The sequence below is a fragment of the Macaca nemestrina genome, chromosome 15, assembly GCF_043159975.1.
Source record: "Macaca nemestrina isolate mMacNem1 chromosome 15, mMacNem.hap1, whole genome shotgun sequence".
NCBI classification, from domain to species: Eukaryota; Metazoa; Chordata; class Mammalia; order Primates; family Cercopithecidae; genus Macaca; species Macaca nemestrina.
The window spans coordinates 92,529,944-92,556,008 of record NC_092139.1 but is presented as its reverse complement, the minus strand read 5'-3'; the positions used below and the strand labels follow the sequence as shown (position 1 = coordinate 92,556,008).

The 26,065-nt window shown below is 49.0% G+C and overlaps 1 protein-coding gene across 6 annotated transcripts in view; it reads left to right on the top strand.

Annotated features, from left to right (window-relative positions):
* The window catches only part of LOC105495698 (KIAA1671 ortholog), a 248,906-nt gene extending 227,376 nt beyond the window's left edge, over positions 1–21,530 (top strand). For all 6 annotated transcript variants that reach the window (XM_011765427.3, XM_071080292.1, XM_071080294.1 and 3 more), the window contains 6 exons: positions 2,197–2,446; positions 5,323–5,497; positions 7,661–7,785; positions 11,244–11,386; positions 17,224–17,306; positions 19,213–21,530. In XM_011765427.3, the coding sequence (XP_011763729.2) occupies positions 2,197–2,446; positions 5,323–5,497; positions 7,661–7,785; positions 11,244–11,386; positions 17,224–17,302 (772 nt within the window). In that variant the 3' untranslated portion in view covers positions 17,303–17,306; positions 19,213–21,530. The remainder of the gene's footprint in view (positions 1–2,196; positions 2,447–5,322; positions 5,498–7,660; positions 7,786–11,243; positions 11,387–17,223; positions 17,307–19,212) is intronic.
* The last annotated feature ends 4,535 nt before the right edge of the window (positions 21,531–26,065 follow it).

The window sequence follows — 26,065 nt, the reverse complement described above, 5'->3', positions numbered from 1 at the left end:
AGTGCTGGGATTACAGGTGTGAGCCACCACGCCCAGCCGGAAAGCAAAGGTTTTTTACAGTGCCCGAGAAAGCTGTTTTTCCCACTGACCCATGAAATATGTGTTTAGTTATGAGCTTACTTAAATTTCTCTAGAATACCACTGCAAGAGCACCGGACTGAGAGTCTGGAAACCCACGTCCTCCGGGTCTCCATTCCCCAGCTCTGACCTCGGCCAGTGGGAGCTGGAGTGTGGACTTGGGTGCACCCCTGGGTGGGCGCTCCCTGCTGTCCCGCACAGACACTGCAGCTTCCCCTCCTCTGGCCACCCCAGGAGCATGGCGCTCCCAGCTTTGGACAGTGGTGCCACCTGCTGTCTCTCGATGGTATTACCTTCATCCTGTGTGGATTTGCCTCAATCCACCCTACAACCCTAACATCCTCCATATGACAAGTAATAAAATCATCCCAGAGCTGACAGAAAGCACGGTGAAATGCCAGCACACCTGTGGAAAGTTCTGCTCAAGGGAGCAGCCTGGTGGTCTTGAGAGTAGGCCCACTTGTCAGGTGTGCCCACCTGTCCTTTCTCAAGGCAAGGGTTTCCCATGACCTGGAGGCTTTGCTAGGCTATTGGCTTAGATGTCATTTTTAATATGTGGGTGGAGGCAGGGCAGGAGGTTGTTAATGACTTGAATTATCTGTAAATTTTCTATCTTACATGGTTCCGATGACCCAAGTGATACCTGACTATATTATCATAGGAAGAGATTTCAGAAGTAGGAGAGAGCCAAGGACATGGACGCTGGAGTCAGACTGCCTGGGCTCAGTCCCAGTACTGCTGCTTGGGGCAAGCTAATTTACATCTCTGTGCCTCAGTTTCCTCACCTTTAACAAGGTGAATAAGAATATTTAAGTTCACGAGGCCAATTATATTAGTCTGTTTTCACACTGCTGTACAGAACTACCTGAGACTGGGTAATTTATAAAGGAAAGAGGTTTAATTGACTCACAGTTCTGCAGGGCTGGGGAAGCCTCAGGAAACTTACAATCGTGGTGGAAGGTGAAGGGGAAGCAAGGCACGTCCTACATGGCAGCAGGAGAGAGAGAAGGGGAAGGTGCCACACACTTTTAAACCATCAGATCTTGTGAGAGCTCACTCACTACCATGAGAACAGCAAGGAGGACATCCACCCCCATGATCCAATCACTTCTCCCCACCAGGCCCCTCCTCCAATTCGACACGAGATTTATATGGGGACACAAATCCAAACCATGTCACCAACCCTAACTTGTGGGATTGTGGCAGTTATAGGATAATCCTCATAGGATTTTTGGAGAGGATTGGATGACACATTTTTTTAGCACAATTCCTGGCACATAGTAAATGCTCAGTATATTTTTATTAAATGACTGAATGAATGAGTGAATGAAATAATGCAGATCCCACCACCTGCTCTTCCATGGGTAACTGCTGATAACAATTTGATCTGCATCAGCCCTGCCCAGCAGAAATAGATGATTTGATCCTTATGCAATATATACATGTATTGAAACACCCCTCTGTACCCCAGAAACATGTGTAATTACTATGTACCAATTATAAATAAAAAAGAATTATAATGTGAGCTGCAAATGCAAGACATATATGTAATGTAAAATGTCCTGGTAGCTATAACAAAAGAATAAAAAGAAGTGAAATTAAATTTAAGGATGTATTTTATCAGAACCAAGGGTTCCAAAATACTGTCATTTCCACATGCAGTTAACATGAAAAGTTATTAACGAGGCAGTTTACATTCTTTTTTTTCATTCAAAGTATTGGAAATCCAGTGTGTGAGGTATAGGAAATCCAGTGTGTAAGATACTCATGGCATATCTCAGCTCTGTCACTTGCTCCATTGCAAGGATCCAACAGTCACCTGTGATAAGCAGCTTCCATCCAGGACAGTGCAGGGCTAGAGGGTCTTGAGTGGCACAGGACTGACTCCTCCCATTCTGCACCCGGCCAGGTGTTCTAGGCAATGCCTTAAACAGCACCTCACTGTGGCACATCTTGTGCTGTTTCCAAAGAGGGTCTTCTGCTGGGATGTTCTGTCTGTGGTTACCTGGCCTGTAAAACATACCCCAAGCTATGCTGCCTGCAGCATCCTTCACTTGAAATCCCGTTCTCTGAAACGTTCTCCATAACCCTGCCTCCCTTCATTCCCTTTTTTTGCAGCTTGGCCACTGAGTCCCCAGACAGCAGTGCCACATCGACAAGGAAACAGCCCCCCAGTAGCCGTTTGTCTTCTCTGTCCTCCCAAACGGAGCCCACCTCGGCCGGGGACCAGTATGACTGCTCCAGGGACCAGCGGAGCACCAGCGTGGACCGCTCCAGCACTGACCTGGAATCCACCGACGGGATGGAGGGGCCGCCCCCACCGGACTCCTGCCCTGAAAAGAGAGTGGATGACTTCTCCTTCATCGATGTAAGTCTGTAGCCAGGAGCGTTTCTTCTTAAATGAAAATTCCAGCCTCTCTCTGTGAATTGCCACTTTAGGTGTAGGATCTGTGTGCCAAGGACCCTTGGAGTGGGTAGAGAAGGCACCATCTTTGAAATGGGACTCACTTATACATGTATCTTGGACCTGCCCTATGCCCGCTGTGTGTCTTGGGGCAAATGTCTTTACCTCTCTGAGCCTCAATTTCCTTATCCACTTGTAACCAGTACCATCAGCTCCACAGCCTCAAATACAATTGCATGTATTCAAATTAAAACTGATCTAAGCCCTCACCTGCCAGGTAAGCAGGGAGTCTGACCACTTAACCCTGGAAGTCACCCTGAGGTTTATAGTTCCAAGCATGAAGAGCCTGGAGTTTGCTTAGAATGATTCTGCTGAACGTTCTCACTGAGGTCTTGCTGGTAGAACCGTGTCCCTGGTACCAGGGGATCCAACTCTCTCTGTAGTGGCTCTTCCAGGACAGAAAGTCCCCTCAGGCATGGGCACCTTTCATGGAGGTCCCAGGGGACAGCCCCTAGCACTCAGCTCTTTCAGGTCCCAAGCATAGCCAGGATGTCAGCTGCCCCAGCGTAGCAGGTCAAACAGTCTTCTGCTCTAGCACCTTCTGACCAGAACTTATCCTCCTTTCCCCTGGGAGCCCCATCTCCAGGGGTCAGGCAGGTCTTCTTGTCAACCCTTGAAACCCAGGGGTGATGTCATTATTCTCCTCCCGTGACAATAGGGCTACCTGCCCACTCGTTGGATGGAACGTCCGTGAAATCTGAAAGGGGCCCTCTCTCCTGGCAGTAAAGCCTCCCACCTACACACTTGGCCATGACTACCCACATTTCCCCAGAGGAGGAGCACCACTGCTTTAGAAAAAGGGCTTCCTTTAGGGCTTCAAAGGGGATTCACCTTCAGTGTATGGCCAAGGTCTCTCGCTGGCACCTCTAGATCAGGGCAGAGACAAAGAAAGACACAAGTTCAGTCTTGACTGGGGAACCCCATTATATAACCATGACCATGGCCATGCCCACCTCCCTGGGTGGCATCAGGATTTGCTTGAGTGATATATTCAGTTATTCACTCAACAGACGTGAACTGAGATCTTGCTATGTGTGTTACATGCCAGCACCATGTCACTGCATCATGAGCTTTCCTGCTAGAACACTAAGTGGTTCCTTCTTGACGTCCATGATAAACAACAGTCACTGAGTGTTGACCACTGGCCCAGGCACATGTTAATAACCCCAGAAGCAAAACTGGCCTGCCCATTTTGCAAATTAGCAAATCGAAGTGGCCCTGGAGTGACTAAATGCTGGTGTCCCTAAGCATAGGTCTAACGCTTACTGAAATTATACTGAGGTTTATGTGTGATGCCCACCACGATTTGGGTCTCCTGTGGGGATACTGAGGTTTATGTATGGTGCCAACCACGTCCTGTAGGGACGGTTTGGAGGCTGAATGGGGAGGCGGAGGCAGGGCACTAGGAATCTAGTGTCTGTACCAGGGTGAGGATGCAAGGGTGGCACCATCTTCCCCTCCAAGCCAGCCCCTCTGTCAGTGTGATTCTGTCCTACTTTCTTGGAGTCTGAAAACCTGGTTCTATTAAGTGGCCGAAGAAGCGAGCCTGCCTCTAGGTGCAGCAGGCACTCTCTGATTTCCGTCTTTCCCCCTGTTTCACTGGTACCATGCAAGTCTCCTCACAAGACAGCACTGTGGCTGGTTTGGGAAGTAGCTATGCAAATACCACCTCTTTCCACCACCCCTAGTGGGGCGTTTGTTACTTACCATCGTTGGGAAATGATTCATTGAAATTAGCCTGTCATCACTGACTTAGAAGGCCTTGGGTGATGGAATTTCTCCAAAGTGGACCTAGGCGGAAGAAATCAACATTTCATGTAAGAACATGAGCTTGCCGGAAAGAGCTCTTGGCTGTGAGCCTTGGTCAGGCTCTGTCTGAAACAAGAGCTTTCCACACCTGAGTGCAGGGAGTTCTCTCAGCCACTGTAGGAAGGAGACACTGTTTGTCTCCTTTTTATAAATAGGGACACCCAGGCTCAGAGAAGTGAAGCTCATTGCCCAAGGTCACACAGCCAGGATTCGAACCCAGCTGGGTTTGAACCCAAGCTCTGAGCACTTCACTGCTGTCTCCCGGGAGACTTCTGAGCCAGGCACTTCCCATCTCTTTACCGGGGCCCACCCAGATGGTCTACGCTCCCCACCCTTTCACTGAGGATAGTAGTGACTTGGCAGCCCCCACCTGTCACAGCTCAGAGTGAGTCTTCAGGGATGCCTGAAAATGGACGTCTGATGTTGCGTCCTCCCTTCCCACCTGCACCTTAGATTATGTGAGTAAAGTAGGAATTCCACAGAGAACCTCTCAACCTGGGGACTCTGTGTGAATACGGTTGACAGAAGGATTTAGTTAGATGTTGAATCCATTATTCATTCAACAAACAAACATTTATTGAGCTCCTGCTGTGTACTGATCATTGCTGTAGATTACATACTTGTGTGGTGGATGTCACTGGGAGGGAAAAAGCATTAGTATTATGTGCCTACTGGGTGCCAGGCAGCCTGGCACTGTACTAGGGCACTCAAGGTTCATTGTTCCACCTGGCTCTTGTCATCAGCCTATGGGGTATGTTTTATAGGGAAATTTAGGCTTTGGATGTTAGGTTACTATTAAATGTGGAAGCCACTGTGGGAAGGAGACACTGTTTATCTCCTAGCACTGGCCTGGGTACCACCTAAATAGCCTCTCATCTGTCAATGAAGCTGTGTACCACCGACTTCGTTGTGGTACCCTCCATTGATGATTCCCTTGCTTTTTTTCCTCTTCCTCCCTGCTGCTCCCAAAGCAAACCTCAGTCCTCGACTCAAGTGCCCTGAAGACCCGGGTGCAGCTCAGCAAGAGAAGCCGCCGCCGGGCCCCCATCTCCCACTCCCTCCGGCGCAGCCGATTCAGTGAGTCCGAGAGCAGATCGCCTTTGGAGGATGAGACTGACAACACGTGGATGTTCAAAGACTCAACGGGTACGCCATGCCTTCTCTCCTTCTCAGACAGCACATTGAACAGCAGGGAGGATTTAGACTAAGCCCTACGAAAAAATTCCTGACTTGGAAGGCTGTAGATCATTAGAACACAATTACATAGGAAACTGATTTCTTGTTATGCAGAACTTATCAGAAACTAGGTAAAACGGTGTTTTGAAGGTTAGCATATTAATTGAGTTTGAGTTACGAGACAGAGACATAGCTTAATAAGGTTTTACTATTTTCTGCTTTTATTTTGATTAAATTCACCCCTGTATTCTCTTTAGGTTTGCTCGCTGGTCTTTTTTCTATATTCCTGAGTTGAAAGATCTGTTCATATATTATCAGTCTTTTTTTCTGTTTTCTAACGCATCATTTAAGGCTATATATTTTCTTCTAAGGACTGCTTTGGCTACTTACCGTATCAAAACCTGAGCTGAATCTTGAAGAATGGGTAATAATGAGTTAGGGAAAGTTATTCCAGGCAGAAGTATCAACAGGATCAAAGGGACAGAGATGTAGAAAGAACATTCTGTGTGTGTGGCAGCAGCATCTCTAAGGAGTTTCATGTTGCTCAAGCTGGGAATAGCAGGATACGCTGGAAAGGTAGGCAGAGGCCAGATCATGGAGATCCCTGATGCTTTGCTAAGGAGTTAGATTTCATCTGTAGATGGAGAGCCATGAAAGACTTTTAAGAAGAAACAGGCTGGGCACGGTGGCTCACGCCTGTAATCCCAGCACTTTCGGAGGCTGAAGTGGGCAGATCATGAGGTTAGGAGACTGAGACCATTCTGGCCAACATGGTGAAACCCCGTCTCTACTAAAAATACAAAAATTAGCCGGGCATGGCAGTGCACAACTGTAATCCAAGCTATTCTTGGGAGGCTGAGGCAGGAGAATCACTTGAACCCGGGAGGTGGAGGTTGCGGTGAGCTGAGATCGCACCACTGCACTCCAACCTGGCGACAAAGCTAGGCTCCGTCTCAAAAAAAAACAAAAGAAAGAAAGAAAAAAAAGAAACAAAATATCTTCTTGCAATGGAAACTAGAGCAGCTGACCTGCCCACTCTCTCCAGACACACAGCCTTTAGTCCTCAAAAACGTCTTGTAGGTGCCTTTGTTCATTTGGGGTTTGCCCATGGCAAACATTAGGATGTCAGACCAGGCTCTGAGCTAAGTGGGGGGCGTTGCTTCTGACCAGATACCTTGAAGAAATGCCTGGAGAGTTCTCTCTCCTGCTCCTATCCCATTTCTGTTATTAAAGGAAATGTGTAGATGCCTCAGGTGAGACCTCTGTGCACACTTCCTTGGTTTTCTGAGCCAAGCTCTATTAATCCACCTGGAGCAAATGAAGACCACAGTAGGGACAAAAACACACAAATACCCCCAGCTGGAATGTGGCGAAGCACCTCTGGCTCCCGTCAGCCTTGAGGAGCTGGCCAAGGGCTGGATGGGGAAGGCGGGATCTGTGCTTTCTTAGCGTACCTCAGTTCCCTGGATAGCCCAAGGGCTCCAGAGCACCGGGTCTTGCCTCGTTCATCCCCGCCCCCTCCTCCAATCCTCACTGTGCCCATGCCACATCCTGGTTTCGGGGAAGTAGAAACTCCTCGCATATCACTCCTGGAAGAGGGTCCAGGCAGCCCATCACCCAAAAGCTTGAGTGATCAGCTCAGCCTCAAGCACGGGGCTGGGGTTAAGTCCCGGAAAGGGGAGCCAGGGTCGAGGAAAGTGGCTTCCTGGTCCACCTTGGGGCCGCCTTTCCACAAGACACACGAAGCTCTCCACGTTCTCCTCTGAGAGCATAACCTCAGTGCATTGTTGGCTGAAAGCATTCCTGTCTACTTTCCCGCCTCTGCCAAAGATTTCCTTCTATTTCCCGGACTTGGAGTGAGCCAGGGGCTCAGGAGATGGGTTTGCCTGTGCCCTTCCGCAAAAGAAAACCTACTCTGCCTGTTGTCAGTGTCTCCTGGCAAGAAGCAGAGTTGTGAGAAGAGAGCATGAAAGCAGGCACCTGGGTGGTCCTTATCTGCAAAATGGGCCAGAGCATCTTCTGTGCAGGTCTGATGTGAGCATTGCATGAGATACTGTGTGCAGATTATCTGGCACTTAGGACCTCAATACAAGGCAGCTGCTGATGACTTCAGTGCCCTTTTCTTTGCAACAGAAGAGAAATCACCCAGGAAGGAAGAGTCAGATGAGGAGGAGAAGCCACCCAAAGCTGAGAGGACCCCCGTCAGCCATCCTCAGAGGATGCCCGCGTTTCCAGGCATGGATCCGGCAGTGCTAAAGGTACCAGACCTCTCACCAAGAGTTACCTGGTGGGCATGCTCCTCAACCTTAGCAGGATAAAGAACAGATTCCTTCCTTCCTTCCTTCCTTCCTCCTTCCTCCTTCCTCCTTCTCTCTTTCCTCCCTCCTTTCTTCCTTCCTTTTCGTTCTTTCTTCCCTCTTCTCTTTTCTTCCTTCCTTTTTTATCCTTCCTTTTTTCCTTCCTTCCTTCCTCCTTCCTTCATTCCTTCCATTTTTGAAATAGTTTAAGATTCAAAGGAAGTTACAAAAATAACCCAGGGAGTTTCTCCGTACCCTTCACCCAGCTTCACCCACATGGTGGTATCTCACATGACCATAGCACATTGGCAAAATTAGGAAATTGGCCTTGGTACAATACCATTAACAGTACTACTAATTCATTTGGATTTCACCAGTGGCCCTGTGTTGCTTCATCTCTGCTTTCTTTTTTTTTTTTTTTTTTTTGAGACGGAGTCTCGCTCTGTTGCCCAGGCTGGAGTGCAGTGGCCGGATCCCAGCTCAGTGCAAGCTCTGCCTCCCAGGTTTACGCCATTCTCCTGCCTCAGCCTCCCGAGTAGCTGGGACTACAGGCGCCCGCCACCTCGCCCGGCTAGTTTTTTGTATTTTTTAGTAGAGACGGGGTTTCACCGTGTTAGCCAGGATGGTCTCGATCTCCTGACCTCGTGATCCGCCCGCTTTGGCCTCCCAAAGTGCTGGGATTACAGGCGTGAGCCACCGCGCCCAGCCAATCTCTGCTTTCTGACTCTCCTCCACCCCCAAACCTGCTGCTGTGTTTGGTGTCATAGCTAAGCCAAGTGGGCTGATAATCCAATTGGTGGCACTCACCGGTGCTGAGTGTCGGAAGCAGGAGTGAACAAACCCAGGCTGCTGAAGCCCTTGAGGAATCAAGGCTGGGGAAGGCAGGCATAGAAAATGATCATTTCAATTCCACATGACACAGGAAGCCAGTGCTGGAACCACGTCCCAGTCTCCCAAACTGCACCAGAATCCCAACTGTATTATGCAATGCTGAGGGAATCCTCTCTCCTGCCCACCTCCAACTCTCACAAGTGTGTCTCGCAGTCCTGGGACCAAATGGCACTTAATTTGGGTGAGGAAAGAGGCCCTTTTGCCCCCTGTTCTGTGCCAGACATCATGCACCTGCAAACTCACTTTATGCTCCAGCAGCCTTGCAAAAGTTAGCTCTTCTCTCCCCTTTTATTGAAGAAGAAATGAAAGCAAAAAAGCCTGACTTGTTGGTAGAATTTCTCAACTCTGTGTATCCCATGCGGGCCACACAATCCCCGTGTGGGAGCGCCGTGACTGTTGCTCCTGTAGTAGATGGAAGGTTTGCTTTTCTGTCATTTCTTCGAAGAATAGAAAGTCAGTAGTGGATGTGCGCGTGTCTCTATAATTGATTTTACAGGCCCTTGAAGTGTGAACATCTGTCAGCCACTAGAACTAGGTTGGAGGTTTTCCCTCCCTCCCTCCCTCCCTCCTTCCCTCCCTCCCTCCCTTCCTTCCTTCCTTCCTTCCTTCCTTCCTTCCTTCCTTCCTTCCTTCCTTCCTTCCTTCCTTCCTTCCTTCCTTCCTTCCTTCCTTCCTTCCTTCCTTCCTTCCTTCCTTCCTTCCCTCCCTCCCTCCCTCCCTCCCTCCCTTCTTTTCTCTTTCTTTCCTTGCTTTTCTCTTCTTTTCCCTCCCCCTCCCCCTCCCATCTCCCCTCCCCTCCCCCTCCCATCTCCCCTCCCCTCCCTCCTCCCCTCCCCCTCCCCTCCCCCCTCCCCTCTCCCCTCCCCTCCCCCTCCCATCTCCCTTCCCCTCCCCCTCCCCTCCCTTCTCCCCTCCCCTCCCCTCTCCCCTTCCCTCCCCTTTTCTCCTCTCCTCCCCTCCCCTCTCTTCTTCCCTCCCCTCCCCTCTCTTCTTCCCTCCCCTCCCCTCTCCTCCTCTCCTTCCCTCCCTTCCCTTCTCCTCTCCCCTCCCCTCTCCTCTCCCCTCCCCTCCCCTCTCCTCTTTCTTCAACAGAGTCTCGCTCTGTCACCCAGGCTGGAGTGCAGTGGTGCAATCTCAGCTCGCTGCAACCTCCGCCTCCTGGGTTCAAGTGATGGTCCTGCTGTAGGAGACAGACAACCACAGGCCCTGGGTGTAGGTGAGACGGAGGCCCTGGGGCTCCCATGTGGATGCACCGAGTAATTGTTGAGGCAGATCTTGGGATTCCAGAACACAGCTGGAGTCCACTGTGCTCTGTGAAAACGGGGCTTTGGCCATTCATTCATCAGTATTAGCTTAAACTTCTTGAGCCTGGCAGCAGCTGCGTTAACTAACTAATCTCTACCATAGCAGTGCTAGGCGATCATTAACAACCAGGGCAGCTGGGCGCGGTGTCTCACGCCTGTAATCCCAGCACTTTGGGAGGCTGAGGCGGGCGGATCACGAGGTCAGGAGATCAAGATCATCCTGGCTAACAGGATGAAACCTCTGTCTCTACTAAAAATACAAAAAATTAGCTGGGCGTGGTGGCGGGTGCCTGTAGTCCCAGCTACTCAGGAGGCTGAGGCAGGAGAATGGTGTGAACCTGGGAGGCGGAGCTTGCAGTGAGCTGAGATTGCGCCACTGCTCTCCAGCCTGGGTGACAGGGCGAGACTCTGTTTCAAAAAAGAAACAACCAGGGGAGATTGCAGGGCTTGTTCTGAAAAGAACCCTGGAGTTGGGCTGCAGGCAGACCTGGTGTGAATCCCAGTTCATAAAAGCTGGGTGACTTTGGGATTGACCTTTGGGCTCTCTCACCCTGTAAAATGGAGGAAAGCCTGAAAGAATCTTACATACATGGAGCGAACTCACATGTGTCATATTACTTGAGCCTGGTAGAGCCCAAATGATGGGTGATCAGTGCCCAGAAGCCATCAGTGGACAAGGGTGATGACTGCTGTTTCCGGGGGCTGACCCAGCACTGCCTGAGGGAGAAGCCACCTGCCACCACTCACACCTCAGGTCCCGCAAGGGAATTTTTCGCATACCCTTGTATTCTATCCCCACCATGCCCTCCAACAATGGGTGGATATTTGCCCTATGGTTTTCTTATGGGACTCTAATGGACTGTCAACAACTTCATTTTCAAGTTAAGCTGCAGCTGTTGGATGGAGGGAGCTGCTCTCTCCATGTAGGGTTGTCAGGGTGGCATGCCGTGCGCTGAGCACACTACAGATGGTGGCTTTTCAGCGAAAGAGAATGTGATTCTGTGGGTTTGGGTGGTGATTCCATCTTGAGGGTCGAGGGTGGCTGCTTGGAATGCCAGACTGACATCTGACTTTTCTCAGCCCCCACGTTTCCTGTCTGGCTTTATTCCAACTCAGGGGTCCCTGAGTGTTTGCAGAAGGCTTATCGTACCTGAGGTTGCCATGGGAGGGGGCCCTTCCCCAGACAAAGGGCGGTTTACAGACTCAGCTCTCTTCTCTCCCCAGGCTCAGCTGCACAAGAGGCCAGAGGTGGACAGTCCCGGCGAGTCCCCCAGCTGGGCACCCCAGCCCAAGAGCCCCAAGTCCCCCTTCCAGCCTGGGGTGCTGGGCAGTCGCGTGCTGCCTTCCAGCATGGACAAGGACGAGAGGTGAGGGGTCTTGGGGCATGGGGGTCCGTCTCTTCCCAAGCTCAGGCTGTACTTCTGGAGAGGTGCTCGCATAGGTTTTAGAGCTGAATAGAAGGGAGTTTCCACTTTTTAATTTTCTCCAGCAGCAGAAGCGTTGTTCATGTGAACTCTCAACACTCTCATACCTCAAAAGGACATCAGAGGCGGGGGAAGGAGGCCAGGAATGAGGCCAGCTGGCCTCTCCTCTTCCCCTGCCCCTGCCAACTCCTGCACAGAACGCCAGGGCACCATTGTTGGAGAACTACTGCTCTCGTTTAGCCCTCTCCAGACCGACGGGGAAACTGAGGCATTCTCCCTCCTCTTACCCTTCGGGGAAGTATCTTTATCTTCAGCGATCTGGGGGACCTGGGAAGGTGGATCAAAGGGCACGGCCAGGTTGAATGAGATCAGTTTCACTCCCTTCGTGAAACAGCTGTCCCAATCCTGGGCTTGGCCTGCTCTGTGTAGAAATGAGCACGAAGCAGCTTCTGCCCCCCAAGAGGCTCTCAGACTGGGGTGTTTCAGCATCTGGAGGTGGAAGTTAAGAACAGGGGATCGAAGGTCACACAGCCAGGGTTTAACTCCAGCTTTGCTGCTTAAGAGCTGTGTGACCTGGGAAAAGGCACTTGACCTCCTGAACCTCAGTTTCTTCATCTGTAAAATGGGTTTTCTAACCTCCTAACCTTCCGGGGATGGTCATGAGGATGAAACAAGAGTGTGTCTAAAGCCCTTTGCCTGAGCCCTGGGATGTAGAAGTACTCAGTGAGGCAGAGTGGAAATCTTATGAGCACTGGTAACCCATGAAAGTTAGGGATTGTTCCTGATGCTAGAGTTGTAATGATAGTCTAAGTGCTGGCTGGATCAGAACGAGGGTGGGTAAGCTATGGCCCACAGGCCAAATCCAGCCCCCATCTGTTTTTGTAAGTAAGCTTTGTTGGAACACAGCCACATGCATTCATTTTTGTACTGTCTATAACTGCTTTAGTGCTACCGCTGCAGAGTTAAGAAGTAGCGCAGACACCCCACGGCCCACAGAGTCAGGAATATTTACTCTCTGGCCCTTTCTCTGACCCCTGTGATGGAGGGAGGCAGAGGAAGGGCTCCTCATGCACACTTGAGGATGGGCGGCAAAAAGACTTCCAGCTCGGTGCAGTGGCTCACGTCTATAATCCCAGCACTTTGGAAGGCAGAGGTGAGAGGATCTCTTGAGGCCAGGAGTTGGAGGCGGTAGTGAGCTATGATTGCACCATTGCACTCCAGCCAGGACCACAGAATGAGACCTTGTCTCGAAAAATAAAAAAAGAAATAAAGAAAAGAAAAACAATTAGCTGGCTGTGGTGGCACATGCCTGTGGTCCCAGCTACTCCAGAGGCTGAAGTGGGAGGATCCCTTGAGCCCAGGAGATGGAGGCTATGATTGTGCCACTGCACTCCAGTCTGGGCAATGCAGTGAATCCCTGCCTCTCTAATAAAAAAAAAAGAAGCTTCCAAGAGCAGGAGATACTTGAACTGAATCATGGTGGACAATTGGGTCTTAGCTGGACCAAGGGCAGTGAGAGGGGATCCCAGGCTAGAGCCGCTGCACATGCAAAGGCCTGGAAGCCAGATGGACCTGGGAGCCTCAGGCAGTGCACAATACATTAGCACGGAGTGGGCTGTGGGAACCTGAAGGCGAGACATTAGAGAGAGACAGGGCCATAGCTGAGACAGTGCCTCCCTGCTCTGGTAATGCCAGAATTCCGGCTCCAAAGTCTGTGGAGGGCTCTAGCATTTCTCTGTGGCTGGAGGAACCCCCAGACCAGGGTCTCAGAGGCATCTCTGGAGGCCTGGGCTTGTGTCTCCACCATTAGGCAAAGCTTGGCTGAGGTCTAGAGTACCCTAGACCCTCATCTGCCCAGGGGGCCCTCTTATTCCTCATTCCTAGACTGGCAGGCATAGCAGTTAAAGGCCTGCCCCTAGACTCCAGAGCCACCTCATCTCTCGTCCCCTTAGGTGCAGACCCCGACCGTACCGCCAACCAGGCCAGCATCTTTTCTGACCCCTCCAGGGCCATGGGTCTCAGGAGCTTTCTCTGAGAACAGAATCAGTCACGTCCTGTGTGCATGTGTGTTTGATTATAAAAGCAGTACATCTTCACTGTAGAAAATATGAAAATAATACAAAGGGGAAAAGAAAATCATCCACGATCCCACCGTGCAAAGACCACTACTGTTGATACCTGGGCATCTCTCCTTCCATTTTCTTTTTCTTTGTAACATAGCTGAGAGCACAACGTTTTTAGAGTTTGATTCCCCTGCTCCGTGTTCTATATGAATATTTTCCCGAGCCTGCTTACAATCTTCATAAACGTGATTTTTTTTTCTTGAATAAAGTTTTAAACAATGATGACTTTATTGTTTTTTGTTTTGTTTTATTTTTTGTTTTTGAGAGAGGGTCTCACTCTGTTGCCCAGGCTGGAGTGCAGTGGTGTGATTATAGCCTCCACCTCTCCAGCCTCAGGTGAATCCCCTGCCCCAGCCTTCATGAGTGGCTGGGACCATAGTTGTTTGCCACCACGCCTGGCTAATTTTTGTATTTTTTTGTAGAGACAGGATTTCGCCATGTTGCCCAGGCCGGTCTCGAATTCCTGGGCGATCCTCTGCCTCCCAAAGTGCTAGGATTACAGGCATGAGCTACCGTGCCTGGCCTGACTTTATTGTTTTTTATTAAAATGATGTGTTCTAATTATAAGAAATTCTGAGAAAACAGAAAACTGCTAAGAAGAAGGTAAAAAAATAAATAAATAAAACTCAAAAATAGTACCATGTAGATGGTGGCTACTCAAATGTATTCACTTTGAGAAAATTCATTGAGCTATGCACATTTTGATTTGAGTACCTTTCTGTGTGTGTTCTTCCATTTTAAAATGTTTAAACAGGCCGGGCGCGGTGGCTCACACCTGTAATCCCAGCACTGTGGGAGGCCGAGTCAGGCAGATCACAATGTCAGGAGATCGAGACCATCCTGCCTAACACAGTGAAACCCCATCTCTACTAAAAATACAAAAAATTAGCCGGGCATGGTGGCAGGTGCCTGTAGTCCCAGCTACTCGGGAGGCTGAGGCAGGAGAATGGCGTGAACCCGGGAGGCAGAGCTTGCAGTGAGCCGAGATCGCACCACTGCACTCCAGCCTGGGTGACAGAGCAAGACTCCATCAAAAAAAAAAAAAAGCTTAAACAAATCTCACCTCCCCAAAACGATTGACATTCGATAAACAAAACGCATCTCTGTTTGTCTTATGGGCATTGTATTGTTCAGAGTTCTCTGGAGAAACAGAGCCAGTCGTGTGCGTGTGTATGTGTTTGTGTGTGTGTGTGTAAATAATACAGTTGACCCCTGAACAAGGCAGAGATTAGGGGTACTGACCTCCTACCTAGTCAAAAATCTGCATGTAGCTTTTAACTTTCTAAAACCTAACTACTAATAACCTAGTGTTGACCAGAAGCCTCACCCATAACCACATATATTTTGTATGTTATATTTTATATATTCTTACAATAAAGTAAGCTAGAGAAAAGATGTTATTAAGAACATATAAGGAAGAGAAGATGTATTTCCTGTTCATTAAGTGGAAGTGGATCATCATAAAGGTCTTCATCCTTCCTCCTCATTGTTTTCCCATTGAGCAGGCTGAGGGGGAGGCGGAAGAAGAGGGATTGGTCTTGCTGCCTCAGCAGTGGCAGAGGCAGAAGAAAATCCAAGTGGACCCACACAGTTCAAACTGTGTTGTTCAAGGGTCAGCTGTATATACATGTACATATATATGCATGCACGTGTAGACGCTTGTATGTATGTATAGAGATTGGTTTTAAGGAATTGGCTCATGTGATTGTGGAGGAAGGCAAGTCCAAAATCTGCGGAGTAGACCAGCAGGCTGGGGGTGCAAGGAAGAGTCCAAGTCCAGAAGGCTTCCCTCTTCTTCCTGGAAGGCCAGTCTTTTTCTTTTCTTTTCTTTTGAGACGGAGTCTCACTCTGTTGCTCAGGCTGGAGTACAGTGGCGCTATCTCGGCTCACTGCAAGCTCTGCCTCCCAGGTTCCCGCCATTCTCCTGCCTCTGCCTCCCAAGTAGCTGGGGCTACAGGCACCTGCCACCATGCCCGGCTAATTTTTTTTTGTATTTTTAGTAGAGACAGGGTTTCACCCTGTTAGCCAGGATGGTCTCGATCTTCTGACCTCGTGATCCGCCCACCTCGGCCTCCCAAAGTGCTGGGATTACAGGCGTGAGCCACCGCACCTGGCGAGGCCAGTCTTTTTCTATTCAGGCCTTTAACTGAATAGATGAGGCCCTTTCATATCACGGAGGGTGGTCTGCGCTACTCAGTGCCTACTGATTTAAATGTTAACCTCATCTAAGAAAAAATGTCTTTGCATAAACATCTAGAATAACGTCTGACCAAATATCTGGGTACACATTAGGTTTAAATTGATGCATAAAACTAACCATCAGAGACACTTACCTGGATAGAGAGAAGGAAGGATGAATAGCTCTTTGCATGACAAGTGGATGGATGGAAATCATTTTATATAAGATGAATTTTTTGTTTGTTTGTTTGCATTTTGTGGAGAATGGGGTCTCACTGTGTTGCCCAGGCTGATCTCAAACTCCTGGGCTCAAGCTATCCTCCTGCCTCTGCCTCCCTAAGTGTTGGAGTTACAGGCGTGAGCCACTGTGCCCAACCAAGATACATTTTTATACCTGCAGATTATCTCATAGAATGGATATACTGTGATTTATTTCAGCGGTCCCCAACCTTTCTGGCACCATGGACCAGTTTTGTGGAAGACAATTTCTCCACAGACCGGGGTACAGGGGGTGGTTTTGTAGTGATTCAAACACATTACATTCACTGTGTACTTTATTTCTATTATTATTACATTGTTATTATAATGAAGTAATTCTACAGTTCGCAGTAATGTAGAATCAGTGAGAACCCTGAGCTTGTTTTCCTGCAACTAGACGGTACCATCCGGGGGTGACAGGAGACAGTGACAGATCATCAGGCATTAGATTCTCATAAGGAGCCCGCAACCTAGATCCTGCGCATGTGCAGTTCACAATAGGGTTCACGCTGCTATGAGAATCTAATGCTGCTGCTGATCTGACAGGAGGTGGAGATCAGGTGGAATGTGGTGATGGGGAGAGGCTGTGAATACAGACGACCTTCACTCACTCTCCCACCACTCACCTCCTGCTGTGTGGCCCCTGTTCCTAACAGGCCATGGACCAGTATTGGTCTGTGGCCCAGGGGGTTGGGGACCCCTGATTTATTCAATATTCCCCATTGTTGGACACTGGTTAATTTCTACTGCTCGCTTATCAGTCCCGTTAATATGGGCATCTTTGGCCGGGCACGGTGGCTCACGCCTGTAATCCCAGCACTTTGGGAGGCCGAGGCGGGCGGATCACAAGGTCAGGAGATCGAGACCACGGTGAAACCCCGTCTCTACTAAAAATACAAAAAAAAATTAGCTGGGCGCGGTGGCGGGCGCCTGTAGTCCCAGCTACTCAGGAGGCTGAGGCAGGAGAATGGCGTAAACCCAGGAGGCGGAGCTTGCAGTGAGCCGAGATCGCGCCACTGCACTCCAGCCTGGGCGACAGAGCGAGACTCCGTCTCAAAAAACAAAATAAAACAAAAAAAATACGGGCATCTTTGCCACCTCCGAGTGCTTGCCACCGCCCCACCTGGGCCCAGGGATAGACAGTCGGGTACCACTCAGTCCTGCCTGCGAGGAGCCCACAGTCTGGTCTCAGCTAGTCTCTTACTGGCTTTGTGGTTTCAGGTCGGATGAACCCTCTCCCCAGTGGCTAAAGGAATTGAAATCCAAGAAGAGGCAAAGTCTTCATGAGAACCAAGTTTGACCAGGTATGAAGGGGCTCTGCCGGGGAACCTGGGAGGAACCCTGCAGTCACAGAAATGGGGAACTCAGGGTGGCCAAGCCTTAGAGACCGGGGCTGTTGTACCCAAGGAAAGAGGCTGTGCAAGGGGAGAAGTGAGGGGTGGGGAGTGTTCAAGAGTTCCTGTACAGAGGATGGTGATGTCTGTTTCCATTTAGGGAGGAAACAAAGCTGAGCTGCCTGGAGTGGGTGAAAGGCACCAGGCCAGGAGGCAGGTGACCGGGGCTCTGGGCTCATGTGTTTGGCTGGCCCTTCTAGTTGCATCACCTTTTGTTAATAAAACAAAAGGGCAGGACATCAGAGGTTAGCTTAATTAGAAATGGTTACTTTTTTTTTTTTTTTGAGACGGAGTCTCGCTCGTTCGCCCAGGCTGGAGTGCAGTGGCCGGATCTCAGCTCACTGCAAGCTCCGCCTCCTGGGTTTGTGCCATTCTCCTGCCTCAGCCTCCCGAGTAGCTGGGACTACAGGCGCCCGCCACCTCGCCTGGCTAGTTTTTTGTATTTTTTAGTAGAGACGGGGTTTCACCGTGTTAGCCAGGATGGTCTCAATCTCCTGACCTCATGATCTGCCCGTCTTGGCCTCCCAAAGTGCTGGGATTACAGGCTTGAGCCACCGCGCCCGGCCTTTTTTTTTTTTTTTTTTTTTTTTTTGAGATGGAGTTCCACCCTTGTCGCCCAGGCTGGAGTGCAGTGATGCAATCTCGGATCTCAGCTGACTGCAACCTCCGTCTCCCGGGTTCAAGCGATTCTCCTGCCTCAGCTTCCCAATTAGCTGGAATTACAGGCGCCTGCCACCATGCCCAGCTGATTTATATATTTTTTGTAGAGATGGAGTTTCACCATGTTGGACAGGCTGGTCTCGAACTCCTGACCTCAGGTGATCCGTTCGCCTCGGCCTCCCAAAGTGCTGGGATTATAGGCGTGAGCCACCATGCCTGGCCAGAAATGGTTACAGTTTTTATGGGGGGAATGTTTCATGTACAGCCTATGTAGTTAAAAATCAATTTGAAAAAATATACATTAAAAAAAATCACGATTAGATAGGCCCTGGTGTAAGTTGCAAATGACTGAACATCATGAACTTCAGTTTCCTCATCTGTAAAATGGGTTAGCAGTGTCCACACCGCCAGGCTGTCCTCAGGGCCCACTGAGAATGCACCTGTGGTGCTTGACCAAGCGCTGCCTGATGGTACATGCACCATCGAAGTCAGCATTGATGTGATGAGCACGAGAGACGCACCATCCCTTATCCACAAAATTCCAGAAAGCTCTGCAAACAAAGCTTTTCCTAACGCAGTGGTGAAACCTGACCTGAGTGAATATAATTCTACTTGGACTCTCTTTTCCCCACTTTATATGAATGTTCATAATACATTGCAGGCATATTATCTGCTTGATTATGCTGGTGTTACATGTGTGTATATATACATATATGTACATATGTAATGATTATATATGTATGATGCACATGTGTGTGTATAAGAAAGTCTAAAAATTATAAATTCCCAAATAAAACTATGCTCAAGGGATTTGGATAAGGGATCGGGACCTGTGTTTATTTTGTGTTTGGTGCAGTACATGTAATATCTCACTTAAGCCTCCAGCAACAACCCCTTCGAGGAAACTGAGGCTCAGAATTGAGACTGGAATCCTGATCTGACCCTAAATTTCATGTTGGTTTCATGGTATTCCGTGACTGCCACCCTCCTCACCTCCCCTTTCCCCCCAACACAAAAAAAAACCTATTTTCTGACCTTAGGCTTCTAGGGGTCTCTTTATTGGAGAATATCAGGCGAGGTTTTAAGGCCTGATGGTAGAGAGAAATGGAGCCAAACGTTCCCACCGCTGACACCAGGACTGTCCCTTCCTCTCCAGGCAGGGAACCCTGCTACGTCTACTGAACAGAAGCCTTAACCGTCAGAACCCGCAGACGGGGCCGAGCTGCTGCCGTTTCTTCCTGCACAATGCTTACGTGCCTGGGCCCTTCCCGTTGGATTGAGAATGCTATCCAGTGCCCCCGTCCTCGCCAGGCTCTCCCTGGATCCAGACGGGAAGACCCAACCTCCAGGAGCACTCGCTCATCTCCCCAGGCAGCACTTCAGGCTGGGAAAGGAGCCAGGCTGCCCAGAAATGTCTACGTGGGTGGTTTTGCTTTTTATGTAAAAATGTGCATTTCTACCTACTTTAGACACCTTCATCAGCCCCAAGAACATCAGCACGAGGCTGGAATTGCCTCCCCAGGTTCTGAAAAACACCTGAGTTTGTGAAAGCACCTCCTCAGCCGACCCAGGGCAGGTCTTTTTTGGGAAGGACATTCATTTCCAAGGAAGATCACACTGTTCATTTCCTGCTGTAGTCTCGATGCAAGGCATTACTGCCGAGTTGAGGGGTTTTATTCTTTTTTTTTGGTGAGTTCCTTCTTCCCGTCGAGGAATCAGCAGTTCCAATTTTTAAACGTATCCTCCCTGATTGTGTGTATTTCTCTTTCTAGTGGGGCTGTGTGCATCACTGGCCTGTGTTACTGTATGTCATTTTTGTTGGCTTTAGAAGGCGATAAAGCAATAATTCAGCTAATTTTCTTTGAAACTTGATATGTATGTATGTGTTTACGTTAAAGGAGAGGAGGAAAGATGTGTGAATAATTTGTTCTGAAGTATCCAGTCACCTCAGGTTATCTTATCCCTATCCAAGCTGTTTAGAAGTTATAATTGTCACTCTTGTATATATTTCCCTGGCTTCTTTTTATTTGAGCTCTGGTTTCTGTAGGGTGACCTTTGCCCCTTGGCCTTAAGGGTTCATAAACTGCAGCCCAAGTGGTGGTGCCTTTGCCACTGAATCATCAGACCCGCCCTAGGAATCTTTTTCTCCAGAGTCTTCTTTGAACATGACCTGGGCTGCTGGCATGGAGGAGTTGTTCCAAACTGGCCTCAGAGCAGATGCATGAATGAAGGGTACTTTTTATTTTGCTCACCTCATTTTCCCTCATCGAACTCCACCTGACCAAGTGCTTGTTTCGGTCCAAATGTGGGTCTTGCTGAAAGCCCTTCTCTGGAGGGGAGCTCCCCAGCCAAGGACTCTGGACAGAAATGCTGGGTGCTAGGTGACAAATCATAAAGCTGGCCCTGCCTCCTTTTTTTCTTGCTAGCGATCAGCTCATTCCGGGGAATCCCCAAGACCTCTGGGGGCTCCAGACACTCTCTACCTTGTCTTTGTTTTTGGAAATGCCCAACACCAGACTCTTCCACTTCTGAGTCCTAAGGCTCTAGCAGATACCCCAGATGTGCTTGGCTGGCTACCTGCTATGCCTGGACTTGCCATAGTCTATGTGCCAACCTTGCCTGGGAGATCCCCATCATGAGATGCTTGGGCAATTCATAGAGAGCCTTGGCATGGGGTAGAGTTTCCTAGTAGATCCATGCACAGCACTCTGGCTAGATACGGAAGTGGGGGGCATGTGTGCCCTCTACTCCCTCCCCACAGTTTCCTAAGAGGTGAAAGTCTTTCTCGATGAATCCATTATTTGCAAATGCTGTCAAAACATGCTTCCCTTTTCCCTGGCTACTTCTCAGGAGTTCATTTGTGTCTCCATCTCAGCTTCCTCCTTCATCTCCCTTTACCCCTCTTCTCTCTCTTAATGGGTGGATGGGCATGGATAGAAATCCTCTGTTTCTCTAGGTCAGGACAAACACCTAGGCCCTGGTGAGGCGGTTGTCGTTCAGCACCAGGGACAGCAACTGCAGGGCTGTGAGGCAGGAGCCCACCTTGTGTCCTGTTCAATGAGCTTTGGTTACTGAAGAGCAATTGCCGGACCATGCCACCACCCAGCCTTTTACACCTGGGAGCCTCATGCATCTGGGTTTGGGCGTTTGGCCCTGCTTGATGATAGTTTGTTTTCTCGTCATTCCCTGAATTAGTCATCTAGTCATCTGTGGCCATTTGGGGATTAATTCCTGCAACTGCTTCAGTTGAATTCTTTTTTAAAGATCCAGTTTCTGTTTTATAATAATTTAGATCTTATGGCTTTCTAAGTCAATAGGATCCCCTTTAAAAAATACCTAGTGTTGTGTTTTGTTTTGTTTTTCTGAGACACGGTCTTGCTCTGTTGCTCAAGTTGGAGTGGAGCGGCACGATCATAGCTCACTGAAGCCTCTAACACCTGGGCTCAAGTGATTCTCCTGCCTCAACCTCTCAGGTAGCTGGGACTACAGGTATATGCTACCATGACCAACTAATTTTTTAATTTTTCTGTAGAGACAAGGATCTCACCATGTTGCCCAGGCTGGTCTCAAAATCAAACTTCTGGGCTCAAGCAATTCTCCCCCCTCAGCCTCCCAAAGTGTTGGGATTACAGACATGAACTACTGCATCTGGCCTAAAACACATTCCTAGTCTTTTGATGCTGACTTCTTGTCTTGGCTGATGTCTGTCTTTCCTTCAGGTGGAAAGGACCCCTTTGTACCATCTCAAGCAGTAGGAAAGGAACTGCTCTTACGTATATTGATGCTCCTCATGCAAAACTCTCAATTCTTAAGTAGTCATGTCTCAGCTCAAGGATATCAGACAGGAAGGAAACACACTTGAAAATGTGATTGACTGGAGATTTTTTTCCCTAATCTCTCACACCTTAATTGAAAAAATAATCTATTTAATTCTGTATTAATTAGGATATACAAAGTTCACCCTCCTTGAAAGTGACTAGGGCAAGCCCTGAAGATCTTCCTCACCTCCTTTTATTTTTCTGTAACCTTGTCTCCTCCAGCACCGCAGGATAGACAATCACAGTGAGTCAAGAATGACCCTCTTTCATGCGGGCTCCGCCATGACCTCTGAACCCGGCTTATGATCAGTGCAATGAAGTTAGAAGTAACTGATGATTGGGAGCCTTTGCAGATAGCTGGCAAGTGGGTAATTTACTTCTCCCTATTCTAAATGGAGTGCGCTGTCTTTGAGGCTAAGCAAGGGGGTGTTGTACACTAGTTTCTAGACTTTGCTTGGAGACCCCTTTGGAAATCCGTCTTCTTTTTAATCTCACTTAACATGCCTTAATAATCTGTGTGCAATGGAGTCATCCACTCCTCATCCAACCCTCCTCCCCGGGGACTTTGGCTGTCCTCAATGAGAGTCTCATGCAGAATGGAAAATCCTCCATGTGTACAATCTCTCACCCCTCCTCATTTCTCTTCCTCCTCACCTCCACCACCCCTTTGCACATCAGCATTTTGACAGCTGGTCTTCTGAGAAGCCCGTGTCTTTTTCCTCTTCAGTAGATACCCTTCTTCATGGTCTTTTGCCTAATGAAACAGAGGCCTTTGGCCTTTGAAAATCCATGACGAGGCCTCAGAAATCAGTATTGTGGAGGATTACTCCATGCCACCAGAGACACTCTGGTGAAAGAGAAACCTCGTGGTCTTTAGGATGTTGGGATTTTGAGTGGTAGCCTCAGGATTCAGGGAAAGGACAATCGGATGGTGGTGTTTTCCAGGGGGATGAGCCAAATCACGTGGTTTCAGACACTTGTGTTTTCCTTTGTGCCTCCCTGGAAGGGAGGCCAACTTAAGGGTATCGCCAAGAAGCCAGAATTGAAATAGGCATGAGCCTGTGGTTGTCAACTTTACAGGCTGGGCAAGGGATTTAGAAAGACCCGTAGCGTGATTTTCCTAAAAGAGACCTCAGCTGCTCCGACCTGGTGCTGATAGCTGCTTTGTCGATCTATGCTTTAATATTTTTCTTTATAATATGTCCCCAGATGGCTCCTGGAACTAGTCATAATTACAAACTGTAAAAATCCCCCCTCCCCAGTGTAGACATTTAAACCAGAGTAAGTGATGGGGAGACATTCTGTGGTCTCTGAATGTGCCTTCCCCCTCACCATGTGTTAAAACACAAAAGCCGAAGTTCCATGGCATCTTGATTCCATGGGGCTGGAGGGTAGGACCCCCTCCACATCTAGAAGGGGATCTGTTTGGGCTCGGTCCCGTTAGCGAGTAGGGGACCCTTGCTGTGTGCTGAGAGGCTGCTAGGACTCACCCAGTTGGAATTCTGGGCAGGCTCAAGAAGTCTAGAGCCACGTAAAAAGCTGGTAGGCACGAATGTGCCAGGTATTTGCCAGCCTGTGTCTCCTTTTGCACCCCCCAGTCCAGAGTTTTCTTTGTTTTGACTAAATTGGCTCCTGCAGGGGGAAGGGCAGAAAGCTAGGCCCTCTGCTCTGGGAAGTCGGCCTGAGGTTTCTGGCAAGTTAACCCTTAAAATCGACACCTCTCAGCCCGCCCTCCCCTTTGGCCTTCCCAGAATCTCCTTCAGTGGTTGCTCTCCTACCTGTGCCATAACATCAGCTTCCATGACTTGGACTGGCACTTCCTTGACAATCCCTGTTGGTATCACACCGGCTACAAATTATGCTGTTTTCTAAGGAATTTGAACTTTTTTTCTTCTTTTCTTGAGACAGGGTCTTGCTCTGTTGGCCAGGCTGGAATACAGTGGCACAATCATAGCTCACTGCAGCCTCCAACTCCTGGGCTCAAGCAATCCTCCCACCTCTGCCTCCAGAGTAGCCCAGATGACAGGCGCACACCACCACGCCCAGCTGATTTTTTAAATCTTCTTTTTGTAGAAACAGGATCTTGCTATATTGCCCAAGCTGGTCTCTAACTTGGTCTCAAGCGATCCTCCCACCTCAGCCTCCCAAAGTCCTGGGATTACAGGCATGAGCCACCATGCCCAGCTGAATTTGAGCTTTTTAATAATCTCATTCCACATAGCCTTATAGATCCTGTAAATAGGGGGGTCACAAAAGTAATATATTGTGTTATGGAAGATAATTTTGTACTGTGCTGTTTCCTAAATCACAACAATATCCTAAAGTCAAGCACTTCCCAGATGATCGTGATCCTCAAAACGCTTTGTAAGATGGGGTAGGGCGTGGAAATACATATATATACACACAGACACACACACACATAAGTATAGTATATATTTTCCTAACCTTTCTTCTGGGTCCTTCCTCAGATCTTTGAGTCGCGATAGAAAAGGAACTTGAGTTCTTTGTGTAGGAAAGTTAAGCTTCCCGCCTGCGGTGTTCTTGCAATTGCCTTACGAATTCACAAGCTCTAGGAGTTCTGAACGGAAGGCAGACAAGAGGCACTTTATCCAATCCCAGAAAGAATCTCTACCCGTGGGACTGAGAATTCATCTAGAAAACCTTATATTTTTAATGTAAAAAAAAAATGGGGCTTACCAGACCTCACAGAGTATTGGACGTCTACAAGTGCTTTTATATTTTGTAACTGTAAAGAGGTTTCATATGCACAGAAGAGCAGTTGGAAATCTGGTCAACTGCAATAAAACAAGATGACCTTTGCATGTACAAAGATGTTGCATTCAGACTATGAAAATAGCAAATAAAACTTTGGTGCAAGCTGCATTGGAGAAGTCGGTGCGTCCATGTGTGAATGAATAGAGTCTCCGATGCATGCAGGCCCTGACTGGGGCTGGCTGAGTCAGTCTGTCCTGTGCTGAGCTGTGGGCCGGCCAGCAAGAGGACAGAGTTGGGGTCCTGGGAGAGGGTGTCCATGCAGAATTGGAGGCCATGGAAACAAGGCAAAATTTCCATTCAGACTGACAGGGGTTGAGTCCTCCTTCTGCCACCTCCTGGCTGTGGGATTTGCTTTTAAGCATTGGTTCTCCTTAGCTATACAATGGGAGTGGTGATTGGGACATTTGCAGGTAAGAGTTTAAGGCGGTGGTTCTCAACTGGGTGTGTTGTGCCCTCCAGAGCACGTCTGGCAATGACAGGAGGCATTATTGGTTATCACGAGGAGGAGAGAAGATGCTCCAGGAAGTGAGTAGAGGCCAGGGATGCTGCTCAGCAACCTACAATGCACAGGACAGCTCCCACCCCGACCCCACCACAAAGAATGACCCGACCCCAAATGGCAGTAGTGTCAAGGTTGAAAAGTCTGGATTGGGGAGATGTGGTACATCAAAGTGATGAGCGCGCAGTAGGTCCGCAAGATCCTGAAAGATGTGATGGGAGGGGGAGCCACGCCATCCCCACCTCTGCCTTCCTCCTTCTATGCCAGCTGGTGGCAACTACATCCCAACTCGGGGTCCATACCAATTGCTTTCTGTCACCTTCAGCAGGAAGTAGCCCCTTGGCTTGGACTGTCCAGAGTAGGCAGGATGCTGGGAATAAAAGTCAAAAATAACAGATACTGTGCGCAGTGCTTTGCTTATATGACCTCCCAAAATGGCCCAAGTAGAGAGAAGGTTCTCCATTTATGGGTGAGGAGACAGTAGCTCTGAGACCTTCAGGAACTCGTTCAAGGTCACACGGATCTGTGTGACTCAGAGTCCGGCTGTCATCCACAGCATCTCACCACCATCTCCCTCTAGGAGGTACAGGGTAACTGGGTTTGTTTGTTTTGTTTTGTTTTTGTTTTTGTTTTTGAGATGCAGTCTTTCTCTGTCACCCAGGCTGGAGTGCAATGGTGTGATCTCAGCTCACTGCAAACTCCGCCTCCCGAATTCACGCCATTCTCCTGCCTCAGCCTCCCGTGTAGCTGGGACTACAGGCGCCACCCCACCACGCCCAGCTAATTTTTTGTATTTTTGGTAGAGACGGGGTTTTACTGTGTTAGCCAGAATGGTCTTGATCTCCTGACTTCGCGATCCGCCTGCCTCGGCCTCCCAAAGTTCTGGGATTACTGGTGTGAGCCACCGCGCCCAGCCT